The 25784-nt window shown below is 37.4% G+C and overlaps 2 protein-coding genes across 5 annotated transcripts in view; one reads left to right on the forward strand and one right to left on the reverse strand.

Moving 5' to 3' along the window:
• Positions 1-7188, reverse strand: part of TPR (translocated promoter region, nuclear basket protein) — a 38959-nt gene extending 31771 nt beyond the window's left edge. For all 3 annotated transcript variants that reach the window (XM_074907075.1, XM_074907074.1, XM_074907073.1), the window contains exons 1-8: positions 7020-7188; positions 5279-5383; positions 4756-4829; positions 3288-3384; positions 2820-2923; positions 1982-2146; positions 1129-1221; positions 927-1007 (exon numbers count right to left, since the gene is read on the reverse strand). In XM_074907075.1, coding sequence (XP_074763176.1) covers positions 927-1007; positions 1129-1221; positions 1982-2146; positions 2820-2923; positions 3288-3384; positions 4756-4829; positions 5279-5383; positions 7020-7170 — 870 coding nt within the window. In that variant the 5' untranslated portion in view covers positions 7171-7188. The remainder of the gene's footprint in view (positions 1-926; positions 1008-1128; positions 1222-1981; positions 2147-2819; positions 2924-3287; positions 3385-4755; positions 4830-5278; positions 5384-7019) is intronic.
• Positions 7189-7364: 176 nt separating this feature from the next.
• Positions 7365-25680, forward strand: ODR4 (odr-4 GPCR localization factor homolog). Of its 2 annotated transcripts, none has more exons than XM_074907078.1 (14): positions 7365-7384; positions 8581-8715; positions 9145-9276; positions 9658-9753; positions 10808-10914; positions 11628-11664; positions 11793-11933; positions 12557-12652; positions 13176-13241; positions 14609-14737; positions 15349-15439; positions 16995-17180; positions 22810-22902; positions 24065-25680. In XM_074907078.1, the coding sequence occupies exons 2-14, from the start codon at positions 8617-8619 to the stop codon at positions 24130-24132; spliced, it is 1341 nt and encodes a 446-aa protein (XP_074763179.1). In that variant the 5' UTR covers positions 7365-7384; positions 8581-8616; the 3' UTR covers positions 24133-25680. The 2 variants fall into 2 exon arrangements, with proteins under 2 accessions (XP_074763179.1, XP_074763177.1); XM_074907076.1 differs by lacking the exon at positions 7365-7384 and adding an exon at positions 7667-7841.
• The last annotated feature ends 104 nt before the right edge of the window (positions 25681-25784 follow it).

Below are 25784 nucleotides of genomic sequence, written 5' to 3' on the forward strand. Positions count from 1 at the left end.
TATCAGGTTAGACAGATATGTCAGCAGTTACAAGTACATAGCAAACCCTGTGTTAAGCAGAAGACAAACCTTTAAGCCCCTTCAAATCAATGATTCTGTAATAAAAGCATGAATGAATAGGAGTAGAAAAACCCCAACAAAACCAAAACAAAACCGTATTAAAAGGCAAATGTAATGCATTATGCTCCAGAAAAGTTAGCTACTGACTTGCTGTTCAGTTGAACAGACATCAGTTAACAGCTAATCAAAGTATTAATGTAGAACTCTGAATTAAGCAGGGTAGAATGTTTATGTGGGTATCTACGCGAAAAAACACAGGAAACAGAATTCATTAACCTGTGAATCTAATATGCATAAACTACAGACCAATCAGTTGTCCTCTATAGCTGACTCTCCCTTTGTTCATATGTTACAGGGTATTTTTCACTCCTTGAGCCACAAAACAAAAATTACTTGTTTAGATTGTGCTTATTTGACACAATACATGACATTCAGCTGTGTCTTAATGAGATCACTAACGCAGTGTTATTTGAAATGAACTGCTACCAACCACACTCAGGAAAATCTCTTACGCAATTATAATTTACAAACCCTTACCTCCTAATACAACATCAATAAGACACAGACACACTAATACATCATGAAGCCTCAAAACAGAGAGCATAAAATTACTATTTTAACCTCATTTTTGCTTAACCTACAAAATGATCCAAGCAATGTAAGATTTCAAATGCTGCTTAAGATAGCAGCAAAGAAAACAAATGTTCTGGATGTTTCACAATGTTTTGCAATGAAAGTTAGTCTTCCCCACATCCACAATTTATGGGGGGAAAAAAAAAAAACAGAAGTGGCCTGCATTATATTTATTGCTGTGATTCAGACCAAATAACATTAATACACACTTATAATAGAACCAGTAAACTCACCTTATACAAATTGGATAATTTTATGTGGGCATTCAGTTCATTGTGGAATCTTTCCTCCATACTAGCTTGCTGTTCTTTTCCCTAATAAATTAAAGAAGAGGGAGGGTTAGGGAGCATTCCACTATTTCTATTTCACACATTTTGTTTTTTAATTGTTGAAGCAACTGTAATGCTGTTTCACATGTACTTCAAGTTGTCTTACCTCCTTCAGTTTATTCAAAAGGTCTTCCACATGCTTCTGAAGATTTTCATTTGACTGTTTTAAGCCATTTACCTGTTCTTCCATTCTGGAAACCTGTTCAAAGAATAAATGAGATAATCATGTATAAATTTGCCTTTCCAGTCCAGTTTGTTTTGGAAAATACCCACCACATTGGTTTTTTACTTGTAAAAAAACCCCCCGAAAGTTCTAGAAAGAGCATAAATGGTCACATTTTCTAACAGTCTTTGCTCTCATGCATTCAGCTAAATGAAAAAGCAAGAATCCCCAAACTGCTTCTATTATGCATAACCAAATAAACCCACAAGCCTCAGAGGAGTTAAGTGCCACAGAAAGCCTGTACAACTGTTATTAAAGAAACTGCTCAGATGCTCAAATAGAAGCTCACTTAAGCTGTGTATTTTCAACATAGGGCCATTGAGTCTGCCATGTATTTTGTTGCAGGAAAACAAAAATCTCAACATTCTTTGCAGAGTGGTGTGACAAGTCAGATCCTTCTGCCCCTTCTCCTCACCAAGAACTGTATTCCCATACATTTTAATATCATTATACTATTATATACCTTTGTTATCAGGAACTCCAAAATTTCTAACTTACAGTCTTTGACTTTTCTACTCTAGGTAATGCTAACTACATGTATTCCTTAAAAATCAAAAGTTAAAAGAAAGAATACCTCCTTATTAATTGCAAAACACACTTCCTTTTTTACTCAAATACCGTAATTAAAGTACTTAGTTTTAAAAAATACAGTTAAAAAACTTGGTATTAAAAAAATACAGTTAATCAAAAGCTATAGTTTACACGAAATGGCAAAAGCGTTCAGCAATTACGCTACCTCCTCCTTCTTGTTCTCCAGATTACATTTAAGCTCCAAGATTTCATTGCCTTTCTCCCTGGCAGTATGTAGAAGTTCATCTGTTTTGGCTTTCAACTCAGCGTTCAGCCACGTGTTTTGATTCTGTAGTAGTTCTTTTTCTTGTTCCAATCTTTTCTCACGATACTAAAAAGAAAATTGTGTAGTGTAATCATACTGGTTCCCCAGAAAATAAAGAAGCTAATCAGAGTACTATGATCAGAGTAGGAATAGCAAAAATGTACTGCAATTTGGTAAAGAGCACCAAATGACAGGCAGTGTTCCTTATTATATTGGTAATACTAACTTACCAGTCTCAAACTAGAAAAACTTCTTGAAACTTAAGCTAGTTTACTCAAAGTTTACATTAGCTGGGTACATTAACTAGATTAATATCTAAAGAAAATAAATTAATTTATCAAAGATTTCCTCCTCTTTTCTCCTTTCTTCCTCTCTTTCAGCTCTTTATAGAGTTTATTCTGCCCATAGAGAATTGGTGCAGGTTCACAAATACCTATTTTTCTCTGTTCTACCCACCCTCGTGGACTAGAGTCCTTCTTCCTAGTGGATAGGAGCAGCCACCACTGCCACCAATAAGGCTTGGACATGCTTGCCCAACTTGATGACCCCATGCCTTCTATAAATGTGTCTCACTTCCAGACACAGCCACCAATTTTTATTACAAAGTAATTTGTTATAAATAACAGGAGTACACTTGACCTATGCTCCAAGTCAATAATGCCAAAATGATTATTACATCACATATAAACAACTACTTATTAGAACATTAACACGTAATATGCATATAAGTACTACTCACCTTCATGGAAACATCTGATGTTTGAAGTTCATCCAGCTTTAATTGAAGTTTCACCTTTTCTGTATTTGCTTCTGTCAGCTTTTCATTTAAGCGTTTAACATCCTCTGGAGGAGGGAAATCAGTTTTAAAAAGCCTAATTGTATAACAGCTTTAATTATTCAGCTTAACTAAATTGTAAAGAACGAGAACAAGCAAGATACAATGTATGTAACTGTATACTGTTAAGTAAGATACTGTATAGTGTAGTTTTTTTTATCTATAAAACCAAGCATCAAACTGCTGTGTTTTTCTGTAATTAGCATGTAATTTCCTGCCTTGTTTTCTCTTCTCTGAATACTGCTTCCTGTTAATCCATTATCTGGTGCTGCCTATACAGACTGGATACTCAGTACCAGCTCAATTGTTCAAGCATGTCTTCTATTTAGCAAAATCATGTGAAGTACTTTGTTAGTATGTTCTTGGCTGTACCGTTTAAATGTTCAACTTCCTGAGATTGTCTTTCACTTGTTCGAACCAAATCTCTCTTTTCAGCTTCCAGTTCTTCTTTTTCTCTACTTAAATGGCTCTGAAAAAAATTGCAAAACAACAATAAAGAAACATGATCAGCTTTCTGTAACAGTTTATAGTCACTATTTACACTTATCATCACAGAGAAGCATGCTAAACCACAAGTTGCCCTAGCCAACTGAACACTGGAATTGAGAGACTTTTATGGTGGGCAGCTGCATCAGTCTAAACTACACAGTATGAAAGCATGGCTGCTTCCATTTCTTATATCATGCTGGTATATATAATTCAAACAAATGCAGGTTAATGTGCCTCTTCTAGTGGCTAATAGCAAACACATTTCAATTAATGGGGTTTTTTTCCCCTATAAATCACTCTTGATACTAATGTCCAGCTGGTCATTTGTGCTTAAGTGCAAAATGCCACTATCACATAAGATTAGACAGCAAAGGTGAGAGAAGTATCACACAGCTTTCCAGACTAGAATACTGAACAGGTAGTGTTCATGCCTTTGCTTTTCAATTGGCAGAGAGGTCCAAACTGCCACAGGACTCCCTCTGGTTCCAGCTGTATTCATATGAAGATTAGCATGAAAATTGTTGGAGCAGATGAAACAAACTGAAGCCTTTACAGAAATCCAAAACAAGCAACAGGAAGTATTCAAAACTGCATCTTATTTTAATATTGTTTGAAAGACAGCTTTGATAGTTAAGACTTCACTGAAACAATTTGGTTAAATAAAAGTTAATATTTGGTTAAATAGCTTACAAGGAATGAACACATGTAACATATCACTATAAAAATCAAATAAAAGTCAATAGTCTTGGATCATTTATAGGCTATAGTACCGCCTCTGCCTTCTAAGGTGTCAATACAAACCACGTTAGCCAGGGTCAGGTAAGCCCCTCTGGGGAAACAATCAGATCCATCTTTTCATTGTGGACAAATCAATCTAATAATAATGTTCTCACTTCCTGCTGCAAAATTAGTGTTCTGCTGAATGGATCTGTCAGCTGAAGTGACTCATTCTGCAACCCCATGACTTTTGAGTGTCACACAAGGAAAACTGTGCCAGAGTGTGGGAAAGGGTAAGGGAAAAAACACAACCCTTCACACCTTTGTCCAATTTTTGAGGTTTGGATTAAAGTCCTTCACAACAGGTTTCAGTTAGAACAAAACAATCTATCCTAGCTGAAATAAAAGCATCAGCTCTGACATAATGTTTATCTGTAATTCAGTTCGCTAAAACACCAGCATTTACTCAAAACAAATACATAGTTTTCCTGTACACACGGCCATGTAAGTATGTACATCAATACATATTTGTACCGAAATTGATACAGTCCAGTTTTGAAACTAATTGTGTTCCTTGCTGCAATGAGATAGGTAAACCAAAGTCTTTCAACTTATCGTCCAGTTTTTCCAGTACCTGAATGGCTGCATTACGATCATGAGCAGCTTCAAGTTCTTTATTTTTCTCATTCAGTGACTTCAACTGTTCATCTGTTGGATAAGAAGAAACAGCAGTGAAGGATCTCCACTGTAACAATAACAGAATTCACTCTCCAAATGCAATGAAGCCAAAATTCCCCTTAACAACATTAAAAAAAATAGAGAAAAAAGAATTCAAGATTTTGCCATAGTAGTAGGTAGTACTGTGACAAAGCAATGCAATCCTTAGAGCAGAGGCCTTTTTTGTCAAGATCAATACATAATCCACTGTACTACTATTACTACAAAAATCAGAAAGGAAGGGGTTTTTTTTCTCCATAGCAAAAACACCATTAAAAAGAAGCCAACTTAAACAGAAAAGCAAAACATCTCTCTTGCAGAAATAATATAGTTGATGGATGGATTTGCAACTCCTATTTAAAACTTGAAACATTGCAGCACAACATTGGACTAAGGAATTAATATCCTGTCCTATCTTAAGCATGTGCAGTTATACTCACGAAGTTTTTTAAGCTCCTCACGGAGAGTCTGACATTCTTGTGTCTCATTAACAAGTCTCTCCTGACTTTGAGCCAGACGCTTTTCTACTTCAAAGTACTGTTGTTCTGCAAAATAACAAAGTTACCTCAATTTCACTTAATAAACATTTATTTTTCTCTCTCACCTTTTCCAAGGATCCTTATTAATGGACATCTTTATTAAAGAACGGTATTTCTAAAGAAAGTACCTAAAAATAGTAAGAGTGCAGTAGAATTTGAAAAAAGGTATTTTTGAAGGCAGAAAAATTCATTTCTGGATTGAATTAACATTGTTTAAAATACTTTGTTAGCACGGAAAGTGATATGCTTCCAGAAATGATCCATAAAATAATAGCCTAATTGATTTTAATAGTATTTACATTTCTGATGTAGCTAGAGAACATTGTATCAGCACAATTATGCAGTAGTCTCAACAACTTAAAACTTCTTTTACCTGTACTCTATTTCCATGCAAAACCAATAAAATCCCCACAATCCTAGGTATCAAGGGATCTGATTATTTTTAATGAACACTTCTTAAAATGAACTCTTAAACTCAATGCTGTATATCCCATTGCACTGAAAAAAACAATCAGATCTAAATTTTGGTTATCTGAAACAGCAACTGTGACAGAGAGCTTAACTGTAAAATACTTAATAAAAGCAGAACTAATCTCACTCTCTGGCACAGTATGCTTCTAAGGAAATACCAAATGATTTTTATTTATCTTATGCTTCCTATCATACCCTACAACTTCAAATAATGCTGCTCCTCCACCCACATATGAGAGGAACTGACCTGAGACTGACCTACTAAAATCCATGGATTACCTTAGTTTACACTATATTAATTTACTTTAGCAAGATTTTTATCATGAAAGAGACAGGTGTAAGTTTATACCAGAAGTACATCACCCACCTGATAAATTTATTCATATTCACAACACTGCCCAGTGCTTACACTCATTTACACTCTTGTCTCATTTCTAACCCTGTTCTCTACTGGTATTATGTTTCTGTGATCAAGTAAGCTCCAAATCAATAACAATATCAGGAGCATTTAACAGAAAGATTATGGTCTTCAACATGGAATTTAACATAAAAAGTATAAACCTAAGGTTATTTGAGAGTTGGGTACACAAATCATTATTGCTTTTCCAAGAGGATCAAAGCAGACTGAAGTTTGTTAAAAATCTGATGAAAAGCTGTTCTTTAAGCCGATTTTGAATGCAGTTTTAGCCTCAAGTAGTCGTTTGTAAAAGAAAAAGATAAAACCAGACTCCTGTTGCCAAGCAAAACTGAGAGAAAAGACCCTATCAGGCCTCAACTAAAGGGACCCTTCCCAGCCAACAGACACGCTCACGACCCCCGGCCAGGCAGAGAAGGCACGTCCCCACCTCACAGGCCGCAGGTTGCCCACTGAAACCATTTCGCAAGCAACAACGACCTGTCAGGCCCAGACCTGCCTCCCCCACTCCTCTCATCAGAGGGGACCACGACACTGCTACTCGCTAAAAGGGCATCAGTGAAGGGAGGACCAACTAGCCCGACCCCAGCCGAGCTATCAGCCCACTGCTTCTGCCCGAGCACCGGGACGAGCAGATACCGCTCAGTCCTTGGGCAGCTCAGCCTCCTTCTCAGTGACCACCCCGGGGCCTGCCCCGTTCCCGCTGCCCCCTCACCTCCATTCCCGTCCTCGCAGCTCCCCCCTCCCCACACTCACCGCTGTCCACCTTGAAGCGCTCATGCCTAGCTCGGAGCCCGTCAATCTCGCTCTGCTGATCAGCCAGGAAGCGCTCCAGCTTCCCCTGCACCGGCCTGGGCAACTTAGAGAGCTCGGCCCGCTCCAGCACCTGCTGCAGCACAGCCGCCATCTTGGCAGCAGCAGCCGCTGCGCTTTCCGGCCTAAGCGCCTACGGCCGTGACGCACCCGACGGCGCAGGCGCGGGAATGACGCCAGTGGGCCGTGCCCCAACGGCATCATGGGAATCGTGGTTTTTCAGGCGGAGGGCAGGGCGCCCGCGGGAACTTCCGCTTCCGGTACGGCGGCTCTTTCCGCCATGTTGGGTGAGGCTAGATTGCTGTTTGGTGCGTGAAGCCTCGTAAAATCGAGATAGGCGGCCCGAGGGCTTCGTCTTGAAGCCCGGCATGAGGCCACTGGGCCTCCTAAGTGTCCTGTGCGCCCGGGGGGTGAGGGGAAGGCGTCACCCCTTCTGCCGCTCAAAGCATGGCGTCGCCGGCGCTGCGCCTTTGGTCCGCGCGCCCTTTTCCCGCGCTGGGGTCTGGGTTGGTGCGCGTCGTCCCACTGCGCCGGGCGCGGGAGGCGCCAGACGGTGACGCGGCTGTTGGCCGCTGCAGGGCTCGGCTGAGGTGGCGGCAGCCGCGCCCGTCAGACCAGTGCGGGGAGCGCTGGGGGCGGCCCGCGCCCCGAGGTGGTGGTGGAGCTGCGCGGGATCGGCCGCCGAGCTTTGGGCCGGGCTCCAGTGCGGGTGCAGGCGGTGCGGAGGGGCTGTCGGCCCGGCTGCGTGGGCTGAGGCGGGGTGAGGTGGGTGACAGCCTTTCTTCGCGCTCCGGTCCACAGGTTCAGCTCCCCCTTCCTGTGCCGCTTTCTCCAGCAGACACCTCTGCGGGCACTCAGAATGCCTTTTGCTTCCTCACCATGTGATCTTTAGCTTCAGCTTTTTCAGTTATTTGTCGTGAAAGTCCTCAACGTGCGAAGCAGTTTGCAGAACAGGGCTGCACGGAAGAGGGAAGTGTTTGTGGCAGTTCCCATGTCTGTGGTTTGTGTGGCTGCTGACGGCAGCTGTGAGAATGACGTTTGGATGTGCCACAGATGCTCGACTTCTAGTGCCTTAGGAATTGGGGTGACAGTTGCGAGTGGCATATTTAAGTAGAAGTGTGGAATTTAGCAAGTCTGTCAGAGGAATGAGAATACAAAAATGCACACTTTAAATTCTGGTCTCTGATGAAACATGATGCAGCGAGAAATTGTCTGGAGACATGTTTTTCCTCGCATTTATTTGCATGACTTGCCATGTCATTTCAGTGACAGATATTTAAAATAGGTTTTTTTCAAGTAAGGGTCACATACTTCTTTCTCCAGTATAGAGACTTAACACTTTTATTTTAAAAAAACAAACTTGGTGGACCATGAAGCTACTCAAGTAACCTTTGTTTCTTTGTTGACAGATAAAGTATTAATCTATTCAGGATCTTTGTGTGGGACTAATTTTTATGTGACAGGTGTAGTATTTGTACTTTCTTTGATTTTATTTGTTTTGCAGGTTGGAGCTATAATACTTAGTCTTAAACCTGCAGCAATGGGTAGAACTTACTTTGTTGAGGAAGCTATTGGGCAGTATCTTTCAGACCTCAGCACAAACTTAAACCCATATGTCACTGGCCTGTTAATAGGGCAGGTAAGTGTAATATCTGAAGTCTGTTCCATTCATTCATGAAAATAGGGGAAAACCCTCTCGGCCTTAATTACCTTAATTAATAACATCACATTGAGCTTGTATAATGCAGGAAGGTGGTAATATGACCAGAAGGGACTTTTGTGAAGGGTTTGCAGTGTCAGCCAACTATTTAAGTCTTATAAAATTGTTTTGTGAAAGATATGACTCGCAGAAAAGAAATTAAAATCGTGAAGATAAAATTCATTGCTAAAAAAAGCTTCAAGGCAAAGCCAAAAAAAAAATCATGAAGTAATTATTTTGGTAACAGATTACTATAGAGTTTAACAATACTTAGTGTAAAGCAACCCTTATAGTTACTATGTTATGCAGTATATTCTCAGAGTGGATATCAGTCTCATGGTATATTGCTTATATTGGTGTTTTTGAAAGTGTTCCCCACAAAGAGACTACGTAATTCGGGCTGTTCGTACGCCTCCGAAGGAAGAGCTGAAGGGAGACCACCTCAGTCCTTCAAAACTGGCATCCGTTGATGAAGAATGGATAACTACACATGCCAGTCAGGTAGCACAGCCTGAGTTAGTGAAGGGGACGGGAGGAAGAGAAAGGAAATAAGATTGACAAAACTATCTCATCACTAGTGTAAACTCAAGCCTTTTTCTCAAAAAAGAACCTTCCTAACAGTGCTAGGCACAGATATTTTAAACCAAAATATCTATATTATTTCAAAGTTTCAGTGATGAAGTAAAGACTTAACAGGACTGGAGTGAGAAAATTCGAGATGTGTTCCTACATTTCAGAGGAACCTATAAGTGAAAAGCAGTCTTGCTTGTTTGATTTCTGCTCTTGATGCATACTTGTATCATTATACATTTTTGATATATCCAGTTACATGGTTGCTAGATCCCTGATTCCTATTAATAAATGTTCATTTTTATTTTTAAGGTTTCTAGAATGCTTCCTGGAGGCTTATTAGTTCTTGGTGTATTTATTATTGCAACTCCAGAACTGTCAGAAGATAGTCAAAATGCTTTGCGCAAGGTAGGTAGACTTCCTGGTGAAAATAGGAATACCTTTAGGTGTGTATTTGAGTAATTTTTTTATGATTGAGTTGAGTATATATGGTTGCTCTGTTGCTTTATTTTTAAAAGCACAAATGTTCTGGTTTGATACATGGTTTTGAGATGGAAACCACAGAAATCGCTGTCCTGTGGAACTGTACCATAGCTTGCACTAGCTGAATTTCTGTTTCTTGTGATGTTTGTTACTGCAATAGCAGATCTCACTGTGTTTACTGAAAATGGACATTCTGTCTTAAGGAAAACATCTTCGAGGTTTATACTGAGCTAAATCCTTGTGGCACAATTGTTTGTAATGGTAGCATGTTAGGGTTTTTTTGTGAATGAATTGTTCAGATTAGAGATGTTTACAATAATGAAAGATCTATAGCTCTGATTCCTTTAAAAGGAGTATCTTGTATAGAACTAGCAGTGCTGACTTAGGTGTGTGGAGTTATATTTGAAAACTACTTAAAATGTGCTACTGTCTGATAGACTTAAAATGCATTTTTGTTACAGTACTGGGGCATCTAGTGCCATATTTAGTTTCTGTTCTGTAGATGTAGGTTCATTTTATTGTTTTCATAAGATAAGCATGGTAAGTGATTTAAGCATGAGTAGGTTTTGAAGCCTAAGTTCCAAGATTCAGTTTTGGCAGTGCAATTCAATTGTATTTCTGTTGTTACTGGAACTAGTAGCTGTTTTGCACAGCTGTTTTTCCTGATCCTGGACTGGTTGGCGTAAAGCTGTAGTATTGTTATAAGGAGAAAAGTTTACAAGTTGAGTATGTGAATGTGTGTTGCTTGGTTTGATTCATGAGGAAGCTGAATTAAGATTTCACAAACAACATTTGCTTTGGAGTAGTTGCCTATGAATCTTTGTTGAATGTTCTTTTAACATGACATGTAAGCTGTATTTCCCATTTATACATAATTATAATATCACTTGGACTTAGAACTTTACTGCAAGACTATTTTCCAGAAATTATTATGCCTTATTTTTGTGGGAAAATCCATAATACTTGTTTTTGTCTTTAGCTAATCTTCTCAGTGGCAAAGTCCTTGACTAAAAGAAGGCTCTGGAAACCTGCTGAGGAGGAGGTCTCGGACAGAGCAGCTCTTCAAATCTGTTCTGCTACAAAAAAGTATCCTTTATGAACAAGGTTTATTGATTGAGACTGCTATCCCCAACCTATTATCTGTAGTTATTTCTGAATGAATGATAAATTGGGAGGAGGAAGTTAAGTTTGAATTCAGATCAATAAGTTGAAATCATGAAGGTTTCTGATTAGCCATGAGTAAGACTTTTGACCCTCTTATCTGTGCAAAACTTTCATAATTTCTTAATGTTAGGTTTGTTGGTGTGGTGGCATCAAATTTTGCCTTCCCCAGTCAGTTCTGATTTGCATAAATTGAAGAAAACATCTAAAATACTGTATAGTTTCTTGAGCTTGCTGTTATCAGTGATAACTTACATGGAAGTGGGCAAGTAGCGGGCATGTGGGATCTGTACTAGTGGTGCAGAAGAGTGCTGGGTCTGTTGATAATGAGGTAATTCAAGGAGAGAAAGCAAGGTGTTTCCTTAGGTGAGAGAGGAGGACAAATTGCAAATCGGTGCATTGCTTGTCACCCTGTGAATACCTATTGATCTTAATATATTTGTAAGAGATGGGACAGCATCATTATGATAGTTGGAGTTTACAGTCAAATGTTTTTCCACTTTTTTACACTAATGAAAGGTGAAAACTTTCTTCAGAGCATGAATTAGCTCAACAAAGAAGTAAAGGACCAAGTTAATTATGAATTGTCTTGCTTGTTTTTTTGCTTTTCACTGGATCTTTTTCTTTAAGTAGCAAAGAGTAGTTTGCCGAACCTATGATGTCCAAGATCCAAAGGTAAGCTTGTCATCACCCTCTGTGTCATATACAGATTTTAATGTGTAACAATCTTTCAAAAAAAAAAAAAAAAAAGAGGTATACAATGTTTTGTATAGATGCTTTATAGGTTTTTTTTCTGCTCTCAGAGTTCAGCTAAACCAGCAGATTGGAAATACCAGAGTGCTCTCTCTGCTTCCTGGTTAGCTTTGGACTGCACAGTAAATGTTAATATTCACATTCCACTGCTTGCTACTTCACCAAACCATGACTTGGAGAAGAATACCAAGGTAACTAACCAGCTGCACCAGTTTTGTAGTTGGTCTCTAACCTACTTTTTCTTTTGAAAATGAAGTGAAAGATTTGAATAGTGTGAGTGGAGTAGAACTAAACAGTGGACAATGTTTGGCAGGTATTCCTCTTTTACATGTAATTTGAAGGTCCTATGAAGCATTCACAGTATAAAAAGTGCGTATAGCTTTTCTTCTGCCGTGCCTAGTGTTGGCAGTTTCCTTTGCTCAAAATTATTTAGCAACTGTCATGAGTGTTCTAACTAAAGTCTCTTCTGCTCCACGTAGTGAAAGGTTACATCCACTGAGAACAGGGGTATGGTGTGCTTTTAATGTGAATTGACTTTCAGTAGGCTGCATCCCTCTACAAAAATGAAATCCCTGGGGTAGCACTTCAGTATTTTGAAATCCTTGTTTCTTAAGGGATATATTCTGAACATGGTGGTTTTAGGATTTAGTTTTGGAAAAGCACATAGAGAGTTTTTTCTGAGGCTTTAAAACTCTCTTGGAGTAACTGCTGAAACATGTATTTCTGTAATTTTAGCATGATACTGTCCAACTCTTCTAGTGAAATTCTTTTTTTCTCTTTCTTACGAGATTTTTGTGTTTGTACTTTTTTAAAGAATGGGTTAAATCGATGGTCAAAACAGATAGAGGACAGTGTTTTTCTGATCAATGGACAAATCAAAGATGATGATACAGAACTACTGGAAGGGCAGGTGAGTACCAAACAACAAGGAATTGAACTCTAATGGATGTATAGTTAGAACCTCTGTAGTTAGAGATAAAGCATTGACTGAGATGCCTTCTGTACAATATTTGTTGATCTAATTGGCCTGTGTCAGGTAACTAATCACAGGACCGCTTGTGTTCCCATCTTCATTGCTGCAGATTGCCTCTTTTTATGGCAATGTGAACACAATAATTATATGTAAAGTTTGACTAAATTTTTTTCTATGTGCTGTCTCATTAAAAAAACATAAGTAAGGTGTGAATGTAGGTGATGAGATTTCTAAGACCTGTATATGTCTAAATGTTTAACAGAGTGGAAGCGCCTTGTTTGGCTGATGACTTAATCTCTCCTTTTAGTTTTGTAATTATATTCTCTTGGCTGTTTTCTATGCACCATTTTTCCTCTCTTAAAACCTATAGACTAGGGCACATTTTATACCATAGTGAGGAGGCTGATTCATGGGGATCTTTATTCATGTTGCATGATACAAAGAATTTTTCTTCCCTCAGAAAAAAATAAGAGGAAATACTCAGTCCAGCACTCAGTTTTCTGATGTCAAGGTTCTGACACAGTTGGTGAGTATTTAGTGGTTCATAAAGTATAATCTCACTGTTGTCTTCTAGAATAGAATAAAAAATAAAATAACATTCAGAATTATTGTCTAGAAATCCAGTTTACTTAATCCTAAAACTCCCCCCTCCCCCCCATTATTGACTGTGAAACTGATTGTGGACAGATCTGCATATTTCATGTCTTCATAAGTTCTTGTGGAGTGATAACCATGTTGCTGAAGAATTGCACAGTATAGCTGCAAGTAAAATTTGAAAAACTGATTGTAGAAATGGAGTCCTGTGAACTAATTAATTTGATAGCAGGACATCTCTATATACCTGCATATGTTGATTTCAAGGTGACTTTGAATTATTCTGTATCACCCTCACACTTCAATTTGCCATGTCTAGCTATGCACATTTACTTGAATGCTTTAATCAGAAGCTCAGTTGCTAGTACTGGATTAAGGTGCAGATCCTGGGAGCTGAATCACAGTCTAGACCTGTTGGGTCTGTGCCAGGAGTTTACTCTCTATCAGAGGTTATGTTGACCTGAACCCTGAATTAGGTGCCTGAGTCTAGGTCCTAAAGTTCAAATGTGTCCAGGCATTGTTTTGTAGGCTTCGTGCACAGCACAGGCTATCCTGCTTTGTCAGGTAGTTCCTGGATTCTCTGAAGCTATGTTTAGCAAAACTTTTAAAAATGTGTAAAATGCCATTTTAAAGATTTGATGAGTATCTTGTCTTCTTTTGTTGTTACATTGTTCCAGCAGTTAATTGCCTCAGAGAAAGGAAAGCTTTTTATTTTGGCAGAGGTAGTTGATGCAGTTCATGTGAAAGTTATTCATCCCGGTGTTTCCAGGTGTTGTCTTAGAGTGCCTCATGCAGCACATTAGTTGTTTTGGTAATTAGGGTGAATATTTCTAGGCGTTTGATACAGTTCTAAATGTGACCACATATATAATCTATCACTGACTGATGGGATGACTCTCAGGATACCATTGACTATGTTTACTATATAGTAAACATTTAGACTTCATCGTTCAAAAAAACCAAAAAATCTTAAAAATATTTCTAGATTACAATATTGATATTAGTCACAAGCCACTTGCCTGAAAAGTTTCAGAAGTCTTATAGACAGAAATATTTAAATTGCAAGAAATGTAATGTCTGGAAAAGTAAATACATTTTCCATAAAGAAAACGGAGAGAGATTTTCAGTCTTAACTAAGAAAGCTAGAAAAAAAAAAAAGATAGAGTTCTGAATTATGAGGGGAAAACAGGTTATATGTAAACATCTAAGGTATGCTAGTAATTTCCTAGCTCTGTTTTTGTTATTCATGCTGTATGTGCCTAGGTAACAAGATAAAACTGAAACATACTTATTTTTCAGTCCCAGAGTTCAAGTCATAGATCAACAGCTACAGTCCAGGTCTGCAGTGGTTCCATAAATCTCAAAGGTGCTGTGAAATGCAGAGCCTATGTACATAACAACAAGCCAAAAGTCAAAGAAGCTATTCAGGTAGTGAAAAGGTGGTTAAAAAAACGTTTTTCTGAAGTCCATGAAATTTGTCATACTGTTTTTTCTTTGCCAAAACATCATGGTCTAAACTGGTGTCAAGATATTCATCCCCTCGAACATAAGGACTTTTAGAAACCATCTGTGTGCGTGTGTGATGGATTCAGTTTCTTTTTCACATTTAGAAATCTAAAATTTCTAAATTAATTTTTATTTTAATTTTATTTAGAATTAAGAAAAGGTTACACACTATATTTTTGTATGTGTAGAGGGAAAATACAGATTTATTTGTTCAGTGATTTTTTTTTTTTTTCTTTATTGAGCCAATGCCTTGCAATTATTTTTCTTTTTAATAGTAATGTCTAGAAGTTGTGAGTTTTTACGCTAACAAAACATTTTTCTCAGCTTTTCGTTGTTTTCTTTTTTGATTTTAATTCTTTTGATGTTAATTTCTCTTTATTGGACTTTTAAAATTCTCTTGAGAGTTTTTATTTTCTGGAATAATACTCTTTCAACATGGGTTAAACCCTGTGAGGGTCTCTAGTTGTTTCTTAGTGGTCAAAAGCTTTGCAGATGGCTTTTATATTACTGATGTTTCTGCTTTGTCCTTGCAGGCTTTGAAAAGAGACATAATAAACACATTGAGTGATCGTTGTGAAATACTATTTGAAGATCTCATTATAAATGAAGGACCTCACAAAAAAAGTAGGAATTCAGAAAAAAAAACAGCTTACATTTGCAGTGAATTTTGGTTCTCATAGAAAATTATGCTTTGGTTAGAACAGGATAAAAAACAAAGTGTAATTTGTTTCGCAGCTTTGACTTTTTCTTAAATCATGAGAATTTTTGTTAAGTTCAGATAATGTTCTTTGGCATCACAGTTTTCACAGAAGGTTTGTGTTCCTTCCTCATGACCACAACATGCAATTTCAGCTTCTTGGTCGCTGATCAGAAGATTTTTAATTTTTAAAAATTTTGTAGTTGCAACGCCTGTCATTGAAGTTCTAACTGTAAATTGCACATTTTATTTTTTTTTAAATCACTGTACAGTATTCCTGTTAATATTGAAGTATGCTGAAACATGGTAGGATTAAAAGAACCATCTGGACATGGCATTCCGTGTTCTTGTATCCCTTGCGTTATGAATGCTAGTAGACATGAGCTCTGAAGTTCAGTAGTTCATCTCCATTAAATTAAATCTGGCATTGTACATAGTGATTATGATGTGAAGTATCCTGACTATTTTTTATAACTAACTATACCAAGATATAATTTGTGTTGTCTCTGTCCCCTGGACTTAATTTTCTTCATCAAATACTATTTTACAGGCTTTGTGTCTTTTAAAGAAGTAGATATTATTTCAGCACCATGAATAATTGCTGGATTGTGTTAGCTTGAATTTAACAGGGCACCATGCAGTGGTCAGAACACAATGCACATTGATCTAATGGAAATAAAGCTTCCTATCGTGATTATATTAAAAACTAAGGGGGTATATGCTGAGACCAGATCTCCTAGCTCACGTTGGGTGATTCTTTAAACTTTGAGTCAGTACAGTGGTGTCAATTTATCTTCTTCTTGTATTGTTTTGGGGTTTTTAAAATATTAGTTAATTGAAAAATCAGTTTGAAGATCTTACATAAAGGAAAGCCTTTTAAAAGATACTATCTTTGGTAGTGAAAAGAAATGGAAACAGTTTAGATCATGTAAGAAATCGTGTAAGAAAAAACGATTCATGTTCGGAGTTACCATTTACCTTAGGCTAATGTTGTTCCTTCTGCTGTTAAACCAGCTTTATCCAGCTTGTTTTCAATTGCGTGCAGTTCTCAGTTTCCTCTTTAGGTGGCACCCGTACTTTGTGGTTTATGGTGTAAAGCAGCCAAATGTTTGCAGTCCTTTGTGGTATTGAAATCACGTGCTGTTCTGTGTACACACTCATCTGCAGTCTTTCCCGGAGTTCTTCTGCTAGTCATTCTAAACGTGAAAAGAGGTCTGTTTAATATTTTATGGTCTATTTTGGAGGTGTCTTGGGCATTTCTGGAGAGATTAATAGAAGAACATAAATCAGCATAATAGCAGCCAAAACTTTCACAAAACAGTAGCAACTAAACAAGTAATGCCAGAAAACAGGATTTTTACATGGAAACCTTGAGCAGTTCTTTTGCAATAGCTGTATCTTATGGTCAGAGATTAATGAGGAATCTTACCATAAACTGGCAAGGCTTTTACTTGGATGATATTTTTCCCCCTTTTCTTTTAGGTTTTGAGAGGGAATATCATGTCTTGCCTCAAAGACTGTTTGTCCCTATTACTGGATCCAGTGTGATGCTCAGTGATTATAAGTTTGGTGATGAGGCCACTGGAGAAATCCAGGAACGTTTTGTTGAGATGTTGGATCATTCTGTGCAAGCTGAAGATATCCATATAGCAGAGGAGATTAACACAGGTAAACACAGTATCTGAGAACCAGGATATAGACTGCATCATGGATTACGAAAACAGTGACTAATGGCATAGGCCAGTTTTATCTAGATAGAGATATGCTTAAAGTTGGCTTACTTCGTATCAAGCTCTAAAGGTTTATATCGGTCTAGTTACAGTTTAAATATATTTGTGAAAAGCGGTAAGGGTTCTTGCAGTTTTTTGTATCTGACTTATAACAGACCTCTCAAATATTTTGATTTTTCACTGCATTATCTGTGCAACCATGGTTACAGCTTTTGAGCTACCATAGATACATAAATATATGGCTGAACAAGGTTTGTGTACATTACTCTGCACATGAATTAAGGGTGATCTATATTGGCAAATAAACTGTTAAGAAAAACCTGTAAAGCTTTATATTCTGGTTACTTTTTCAGTAGTTCAACTTCGCTGGTTTAAGAGCTGAGTAGTTCTGATACTACTTAGAATAAGTTAGAATAAGAAGCTGAAAGCTTTAGCCAAATCTACTGTTTTTTCACTAAATATTAAAAAATACATATATACTCTTAATGTGTCTTTCAGGAAGATCTCATGCTAAAACCTGACTTTCAGAAATACCAAGTACCTTTTTTTGTTCTGAGCGTTTTCATTTATGTATCAAATGCAGTGCCCAAAACTGAAGTTTTGTGATTGACCCAAAATGGAAAGGAAATTGAGAGAGCTTTTCATTTTCTACTGAATGTCTTACAAGTTTATGATCTGATTATGAGACTCTTGCATTCCTTTTAATGCAGATATTTTGCTAAAAATCTGGTTACTGACTTTATTTTTCTGAATATTTCTGGTTTGTATTGTTTCCTGTTTTTTGTTTTTCCCCATGTGACTTTGATTTCAGTGTAGAGTCAGAGCTGTAGTTCAAATGCATCTAATAATAATTCCTGTGATCTTACGGAAGAGATGTCTTTTTTTCCCTTTTTCTTACAGGGAAACAGTTACAGTTTTATAAACCTAAAAAAATAATTTCACTAATTCTCAGATAAGAACTTTGGACACTTTTAAATATTGATATTTAGGAACAAAAAACTGAGACTGTAGCCATGAGCTTGCTGTGTCGGGTGAACTGTGGTAACTGATACTCTGCTTGACTTACTTGTTTTCTTGGAGGGTTTTTTGAGTTTCTTAATTTCAGAGCTAACCATAAATTCTTATGTCTTTCCAAATTAGACATTTTTCCCAGATTTTAACTAAACCTGTTAGCAGTAAATCTGACTCATTATCTCAAGAAGTAAAATATGTACACAGCTCAAGAACCTCAAGAAAAACAGAAAAGCCAATAAAAATCTCTCTTGCATTATAAGAGTAACTAGTAATCTTAAAAGCTAATTATTATGGAGCTTTAAGGAATTAGTATAACTTAGGGAAGCAAATTAATATGGTAGCAGTGGAGATAGACATGGGAGGGAGAGAGAAGATGATTCAGTTGAGCTTTATTGCTTATGTAAGGATGTATGATCAGGATGTAGGAAGAAAGCACAATTAGACTAACAGCAATGCCTCACAAGGATTTTGTGCCATCAGTATATGTGAAGTGATGTCCTGATAGCTCACAAAATGAGTTTGTGTGTCCTTGCAGCTTGGTGGTTATAGTTAGGTGTGTGGGACTTAATTTTCTTCTTTAAAAAGAAAAAAAAAAAAAGTAAAGTAAGTGCATAGCAGAGGAAAGGAAAAAAAAAAACATAGGGGATTTCAGAAAAAACCTGAGAGACTGGCCTTGGCCCAGTAGACACCATAACATTTGTCCATAGAATGAGTTCTGCTAATAGCGGTGATAGTAATAATGCTATCAGCACAACACTGTTTGATTCTGGTAATTATTGGTATGGTGTTTTTAACTTGTGGTTTATTTATACACTTTTATAATACAAGCAAGGCCGTTTTAGAAATTAGACTTGTTAACTTGTGTAGGAAGTGTTCTGCATTGTGAAGAAAAACATTAATTTTGCAGTATGATTATTGCTACTTCAGTATGAAGTGTCTAAGTATTGCTGGTTTTGTGACATAATGACAGTTTGTGTTTTCCCTTGTGTGAAGATGTTTTCAATGCATCATTCCATTTGGGTAGCATTTGTTTTTTCCCAAAGCTTGTTGCTGTCTTTATTAATAATACTCTATATTCAGTAATGGTGTGAAAATTGGTTTGTAGTAAATTCTGACACCAGCCTTTCTGTTTGTATCACGATTCCTGTGGTCTTAGACACTAACGCTGAATTAATTGGAAATGCTATCCGTAGTGAAGTTCTGGGGAAAGTTTGCTGATTTAAAAAAAAAAAAAATCAAAATTAAAGAACATAAGCGGGCTTTTGAAATAATTTATTTTTTTGTTGCTCTTTAAAAGATGCACTTGAGAGAAGGAGGATCTAATCAGTATAACCAAAAGTTTTACTTTTTAAGCAGCTTTTGGTCAAAACATATGAAATAATGGTAATTTGAGAATATCAGTTTTATGTGCTTACTTAGCACAGCCTCTGCTGCTGTTGCCTACAGTTTTATTCTCTTGATTCCTTGAACAGCTCTCTGGTTGTCACCGAAAAACGGGACAAAAACTTATCAACACCAATGTGATGCAGATAAGCAGACACTTCTTTATTGACGGCCGGACGTGTAGGGGAGTGTTCTCACCAACAACACGTGCCGGGCACCAGAATACTCCTTACATAGAACTTACTCATACATATTCATTAAGTATCCATACATAAACATACAATCTCCAAGAAATCATTAACGTATTCTCCTCCTGTTTCCGATTCTGCGCGGTAAAGGTTAGAAATGTCTTGAAATGGGTCTGGGGTGTAATGTGAGTAGGTGGTCCATGAGTCAGTGGTCGTGATCACCCCTGCTGGAATTACCTTTTGTTTAAGGACACAGTTTTCTTTGCAGGTACTTGCAAGCTGTTACAGTTACTTCCCTCAGTTCCCCTTAATCCTGGACCTTGACAACTACTTGCATTCTTCTAGTCCTATGTATGTATTATAAATCAGTTTACAAATCACCTTGTGTTTTGTTACCTAGGTTCTAACCGTTCCTGCTAAACAATTATGACCAATCCCTTTGGCCTTGGTATGGGGCTGTACAGGGGATTTTAGAGTAGCAGTCGGTTGCTAGATTCAAAATACAATAAATGTAAAATGATTTTTACTAAAATATCTCTTAATTCTATGCTTACATTAAAAATCAAACACAATTTAATTTCAGTTGATAATAAAATCAGTAACACAGTGAGGTCACTACTGGGCCACGCTTTGAAATTGTTACATGGAAAATAGAAAGTAAAAACTGACCTCTTTATAATTGAAAGATATAAATAGCTCTAACACTGTAGTTTCAGGGTATTTAGTGCTTTAATACAAGCAATTGAAAGCTCTGCATTTATGATTGGCTTTACTAAATCCCTGTTCCTCCTTTGTGCAGGGGGTTGGGAGGGTGATGTGTTAAATACCCTGAGTGGATAAACATAAATAAGACTTCATTAGTGGTAATCACATCCCCATCTTTGTTAGCAAATTTAAGAATTAATGAAGAATTATTCATATAGTTGATACTAGAAAGCATCTGCTTTTGAAAACTCTGTGTGATTTATACTACAGCTGCTTCACGTGCAAGTCTTCCATAATTTAATGGAATAAATGCCTTTGGTAACTAAATAGCTCAAGGGTGTTGGTGTTTTTTTTTTTTTACTTTTTCCTCTTTCTCCCTACACCCCCTCCAGCAAGTGAGCATTGCTGCCTTGATGTGCAGCTTCAAAAGTTACCTTCAGAAAAGTGCAACAGTTCTTCTGAAGGTGCAAAGAAACATGAAGTTAGAGGGCACAAACTATCCTACTTGCTCATCAAAACTAAAGCAGAAAGAAACCTGCTGGATGTAGACTTCAAAGGTGACCCAAGAAAGGTGGACAGCTTCTCTAAAAGGGATATGTTACTGTTTTATATATTAATTTATGAATTGAAAACTGTTGTGGGTCAGAAGGAATGTGGTGCTCTTACTGTGCTAGTTAAGGTGCTTACTTAAAAAGCTATCTTGCAGCAATTAGTAATGCATTTACTCTAGTTGAAAATAGTTGAAGTGTGCATATCTATATATCTTACTATCCTGTTAAATTTCATATCAGACAGTTACTAATTGCTCTGCTCTTGTACATCATATACAAAGTCAGTGTATTCAAGGGTAAAAATGGGTAAAGACTTCTCCTAAATATCTAGTTTGATTGCTTTTGCATAACAACAGATCTTGTGCAAGTTTGATTTGAGATTTGGAAGACAGTCTGGCATGACTCATCTTAGATGACAGAAACAACCTTTCCGATCACACATCTAGATTATACATTTCCCCCATAGCTAATGATATGAGAAAGGACTTTTCCATGAATCATTTTCATATGAATCATACAAGGGATGTGCCTTACTGCTCAACTATATACTTTGTAATTTACAGGTGGTTGACACCCCCACTTTGGAAATGGGAGATCTGTTTTTATTTAGATCAGTAGTCTATGGGCTGCTAAAACTTGGTATCTGGTACTGCTATGGCTTTTTCTTCTTCATCTTCTGAACAAGAACAATCTGTTAAGCTTTTTTTCTTATCTCAGCACGCCCATTCTGTTCTTCCTGAAGACACCCAGATCTCACTGCAGTAGCACAGTTGCTTTTTCTTTCTGCTTACTTGTCCAGAAGACGTCTGCAATAGTAGCTACTGAATTGTAATCGGAACTTTTGATGAGTGATATCTTAGCAAACTGTCCTGGAAACAGGAATGCAAATTTTGAAGAACTTTAGCCCCCTACCATCAAGTAGCCTTATCCCTGAACTGTGTAGTCCAAAACACACTTTCTCTGTGCAGGACAAACAGACAGGGTCAGAGGACTCATGGTTAATTCCCTTCTTTCTCTCCCCCCTCTCTTTAACAAGATGGGTATAGCCAATTGATTAGTGAAATCTTTGGAAAGGAAATTCATATTTTGTTTGGAATCCCATCAGTCTTGTAATAGAGTCAAGCTCTCTCATGTTCTGGCAGAGCAGTCTAAGGATTTAATAACTGTTCCAAAGAGGAATGAGTCTTCTATGCCTCCTCTGAAAGTGTAATTTTAGGGGATCGTCAAAAAAGAATTTCTGTGCTTTGAAAAAAATGCATTTATGGCTATTGGGTATGGAAATTTTTCTGGGCTCACTCTTTTAGTGGCAGTCAGTTTTGCCTGGAGCCTGAACTCTTGACACATGGCTTTGAAAGGAAAACTTTGGTGTTGGAAAGTGGTTAATGGTTCATTTTGGTGGTTCCCTCTCAGAATAGTCAAATTCTCCCCAGGATATGTAAAGGGGGTTGGATGTCTTACTCGGGGAACAGGGTGTGGAAAATGAGTTTTGGAAGAGGAACTCCTTCCCAAATGTATTTTTTTTCTCTTTATTTTACTCTTTCAGCTATACAGAATAGTACTATGCTGTTGCTACTGTACCATTTCTACTAAAATAAACTGTTTTTTCTACCATAAATGTACTTTATAAAGTTGATATGAAGTTCTTGTCCTTTTGCATTAATTCAACTGTAAAACACAACTGTTAGCTTTTCACCTGGTATTTACTTCTTCACTTATTTCCATGCAGTTGATATTTGTCCAGTTACTGATAACATGGATGACACACAACAGAAACAACTAACAAAAGCAACATTGCTGTTGAAACTTCAACAAAATATGGGTATGTTACCTCCCTGATTTTTGTTATGACAATCCAGAAACTATAATGGGCCCTTTCAGTACTGTTAGCATCCACAGTATTATTAAAAAACTGATGAGGTTCATACAATACTTTTCTAAAATGAGTCCATTTCAGTATTAGTGCGGGGTGTTTCTGGGGTAGAAAGAACCAGAGCTGCTTGTTGGAACAAAAACAGCATTTGCATTCATTCAGCCTACAAGTTGATACAAAAGGCTCATGATGTAGCGTTATTTCTTTTTTGGAGAGCCACCACTTCTATAATTCTGTACTTAAAAAAAAAAAATAAACACAGTTGAATGGCTTTGTCAAGCAGGCATCCGTAAATCAGCTAGTGACTTGCTAATCTTCTGAAGCTGACAAATATGTATGGGGTTGGTGCTGACTGTCAGCCTCAAAAATTCAGCCACAGAACTCTTCTTTCAAATACAACTTCTCCATGATGCTCCTTTGTCCAGGTCTCATAGATGTGTCTGCACTTAGTATGATTCTCTTTCCTGTGAGTTTTGAGTGTCTTTTTGTACTAAAATACTACTACACTTAAGTCAACAAAACAGAAACTTTTGTTTTCTATTAATTCTTAGAACATGATAACTGGAACATTAAAGAGTAGTAGCAGTAAATATGTGTTTGCTTTGGATGTAAAAATGTTTCCCTTGAATCATCACTCAGGTGTTCTGGGGGGGGGGGGGGGGTTGTTATCTTCTCAACTGCATCAGTAGCAAGGATGTTAATGAATAGGAAAAAGATTGTTATGCTACAAAGACTTACAGAGTAGATGTAATGCCACACAGAAAAGAAAAAACTTTCATAGCTTCTCTTTCTTATTTTTGTTATTTTTCCTCATCTGATTCCTAGAGTTAAGCAGTAGTGCAAAGGATGTGGCTAAGGTACTGCAGAAGTATACAGTCAACTGGATTTCTGGAAGGATCCTGCTCTGATTAGAAATGACATATGGACCTTTTTATAATTTAATTATCTGATGTCGTAGCTTTAGATTTTGGCTTAGCAGTGGTAGATAGTTTTTGGGGTGGCTCTTTATCCTCTTGTTTGTCCTTGACCTTGACCCTGCCCTCCACATCCTAGCTGCTGCTGACTCTGCTGCCCTTGCCACTCACTGAATGCATTTCCTTTGTTATTTTAGGTGTGGTAATAGCAGCTGCTGTTGCAGTCTTTGCATCGATCTTCTCTTTCAATTACTTCAGTGATTAAACTCAAGCAACCGGAGCTTCATGGAAATATGGGCCAGTTACAAGATGGAAACATCTGGGTTTAATATATTAGTAGTTAAGAATTGTTGCCTAAATATCACAGGTTAGATGTTGAATTTAAATTGTAATGGTAGGTTCAGTTACCTTGTTCCAGCATGCACTTACTGTATCAAGTAGAATCTTGCAGTTACAATATCAAGTAGAATGTGAATCAGGTTTACAGGAAACTGACCTTGTCACTCTGTATAAATGAATGATAGTATTATTTTCTGGAAAGATCCCTTAAACAAATGTAAGCCCTTCATTTTCTTCCTACTTGCTGTTTTAATGCAAAATGCTACTACTGATGTTTTTCAGGCTATTGGTAAGACTCTATAGCATAGTTACCTGGTATAACAATTCTTCCTTTTAGGGTTCCTTTGCTAAGAGAATTCTCATCTCATTAAAGTTAATTGGGGAAAAATTAGATTTAATGAAGCCAGCATTTGACTGTATGCATTGTTTTAGGTAATACTGGTTAACTAGCGTAACAGGGACACAAACAGTTTCTAGTAGTTTCAAGACTAGACCAATGCAACCTGTAAATACCTTAGTTCAAGACCTGGAGAACTCAGAAATCAATAAAACTCAGAACTTTTGAGATGTGTGGATGTCGCCTTTTACTCAGTGCCTTGTGAGGAGGATTTATCTGTCCAGCTCCAATTTAGTCATTGTTCCCTTGGAATATTAACTATTTCAGTAACAGCTACATCTAGGCAGCCCTTGTGGATTATCATGGAAGTTGTCAAAGTTGTTTGCTAATCAGGATTTTTAGATCATAAACAGATAGCTTTCCATTATGAGATCTTCTCCAGGTATTTTAGGCAATAACATTATTGTTTACTTGCCACGAGGAGAGCGGACGGAGGGAAGAATTCTAATAAAGTTAGTAAAGATAATTCGTATATGAAGTGTGATGTTTACTTGGATCTGAACTACAATAGAAAAAAAATTCCAGATTTTAGGCCATTAATACCACTGAAAATTTCTTTTTTGTATAAAGGCCCTGGAACGCTTAAGAAACAAATATGAACACTTTGGTTCTAAAGCATAATCAAGGATGACTGGGGTGCTTTTAATAGAAGGCAACTATGAGAAAGGTGTCTTAAATACTTTTGCCTCATCTGTGTATTCTGTTTCTACGTGTTTGGAAAAAGAGCTGCTTTTAGTACTGTAACTATATTTTGGAATGCAGCAGTTGATCTTTTGTGCACAGTATTGCTCAAATAGTGCCTCTCAGAGGAAAGTGAATGTTGTAACGGAGGCAGTGTTTTCAGCTGCTGCATGTTTTATAGATGCCTCTTACTCTGTGCAGATGGGGGGAACCAATAGACAGGATGGTATTGTGCAGAAGCAGTTGATTCCAGGGGAGGTTGAGTGCTATCCAGAAAACGAGATGAAATTTCTAATGTGCTTCAAAATGTAGTTGGTTTAAAAATTGCTCTGCTAAGGTCTCTGTTACAAGAAGGAGCAGGGGAATAATGAGAAAAAACAACTTTGCCTTTTGTCTCTTTTTGTCTCCTTTCTTTCGGGGGGGGCGGGGGGGGGAGGGGTTGCTTTTGGAGATTAAATCCAAAATGGTTATTCTGTAGTTGCCTGTTACTCAAAACTCAG

The sequence above is a fragment of the Athene noctua genome, chromosome 5, assembly GCF_965140245.1.
Source record: "Athene noctua chromosome 5, bAthNoc1.hap1.1, whole genome shotgun sequence".
Taxonomy (NCBI): domain Eukaryota; kingdom Metazoa; phylum Chordata; class Aves; order Strigiformes; family Strigidae; genus Athene; species Athene noctua.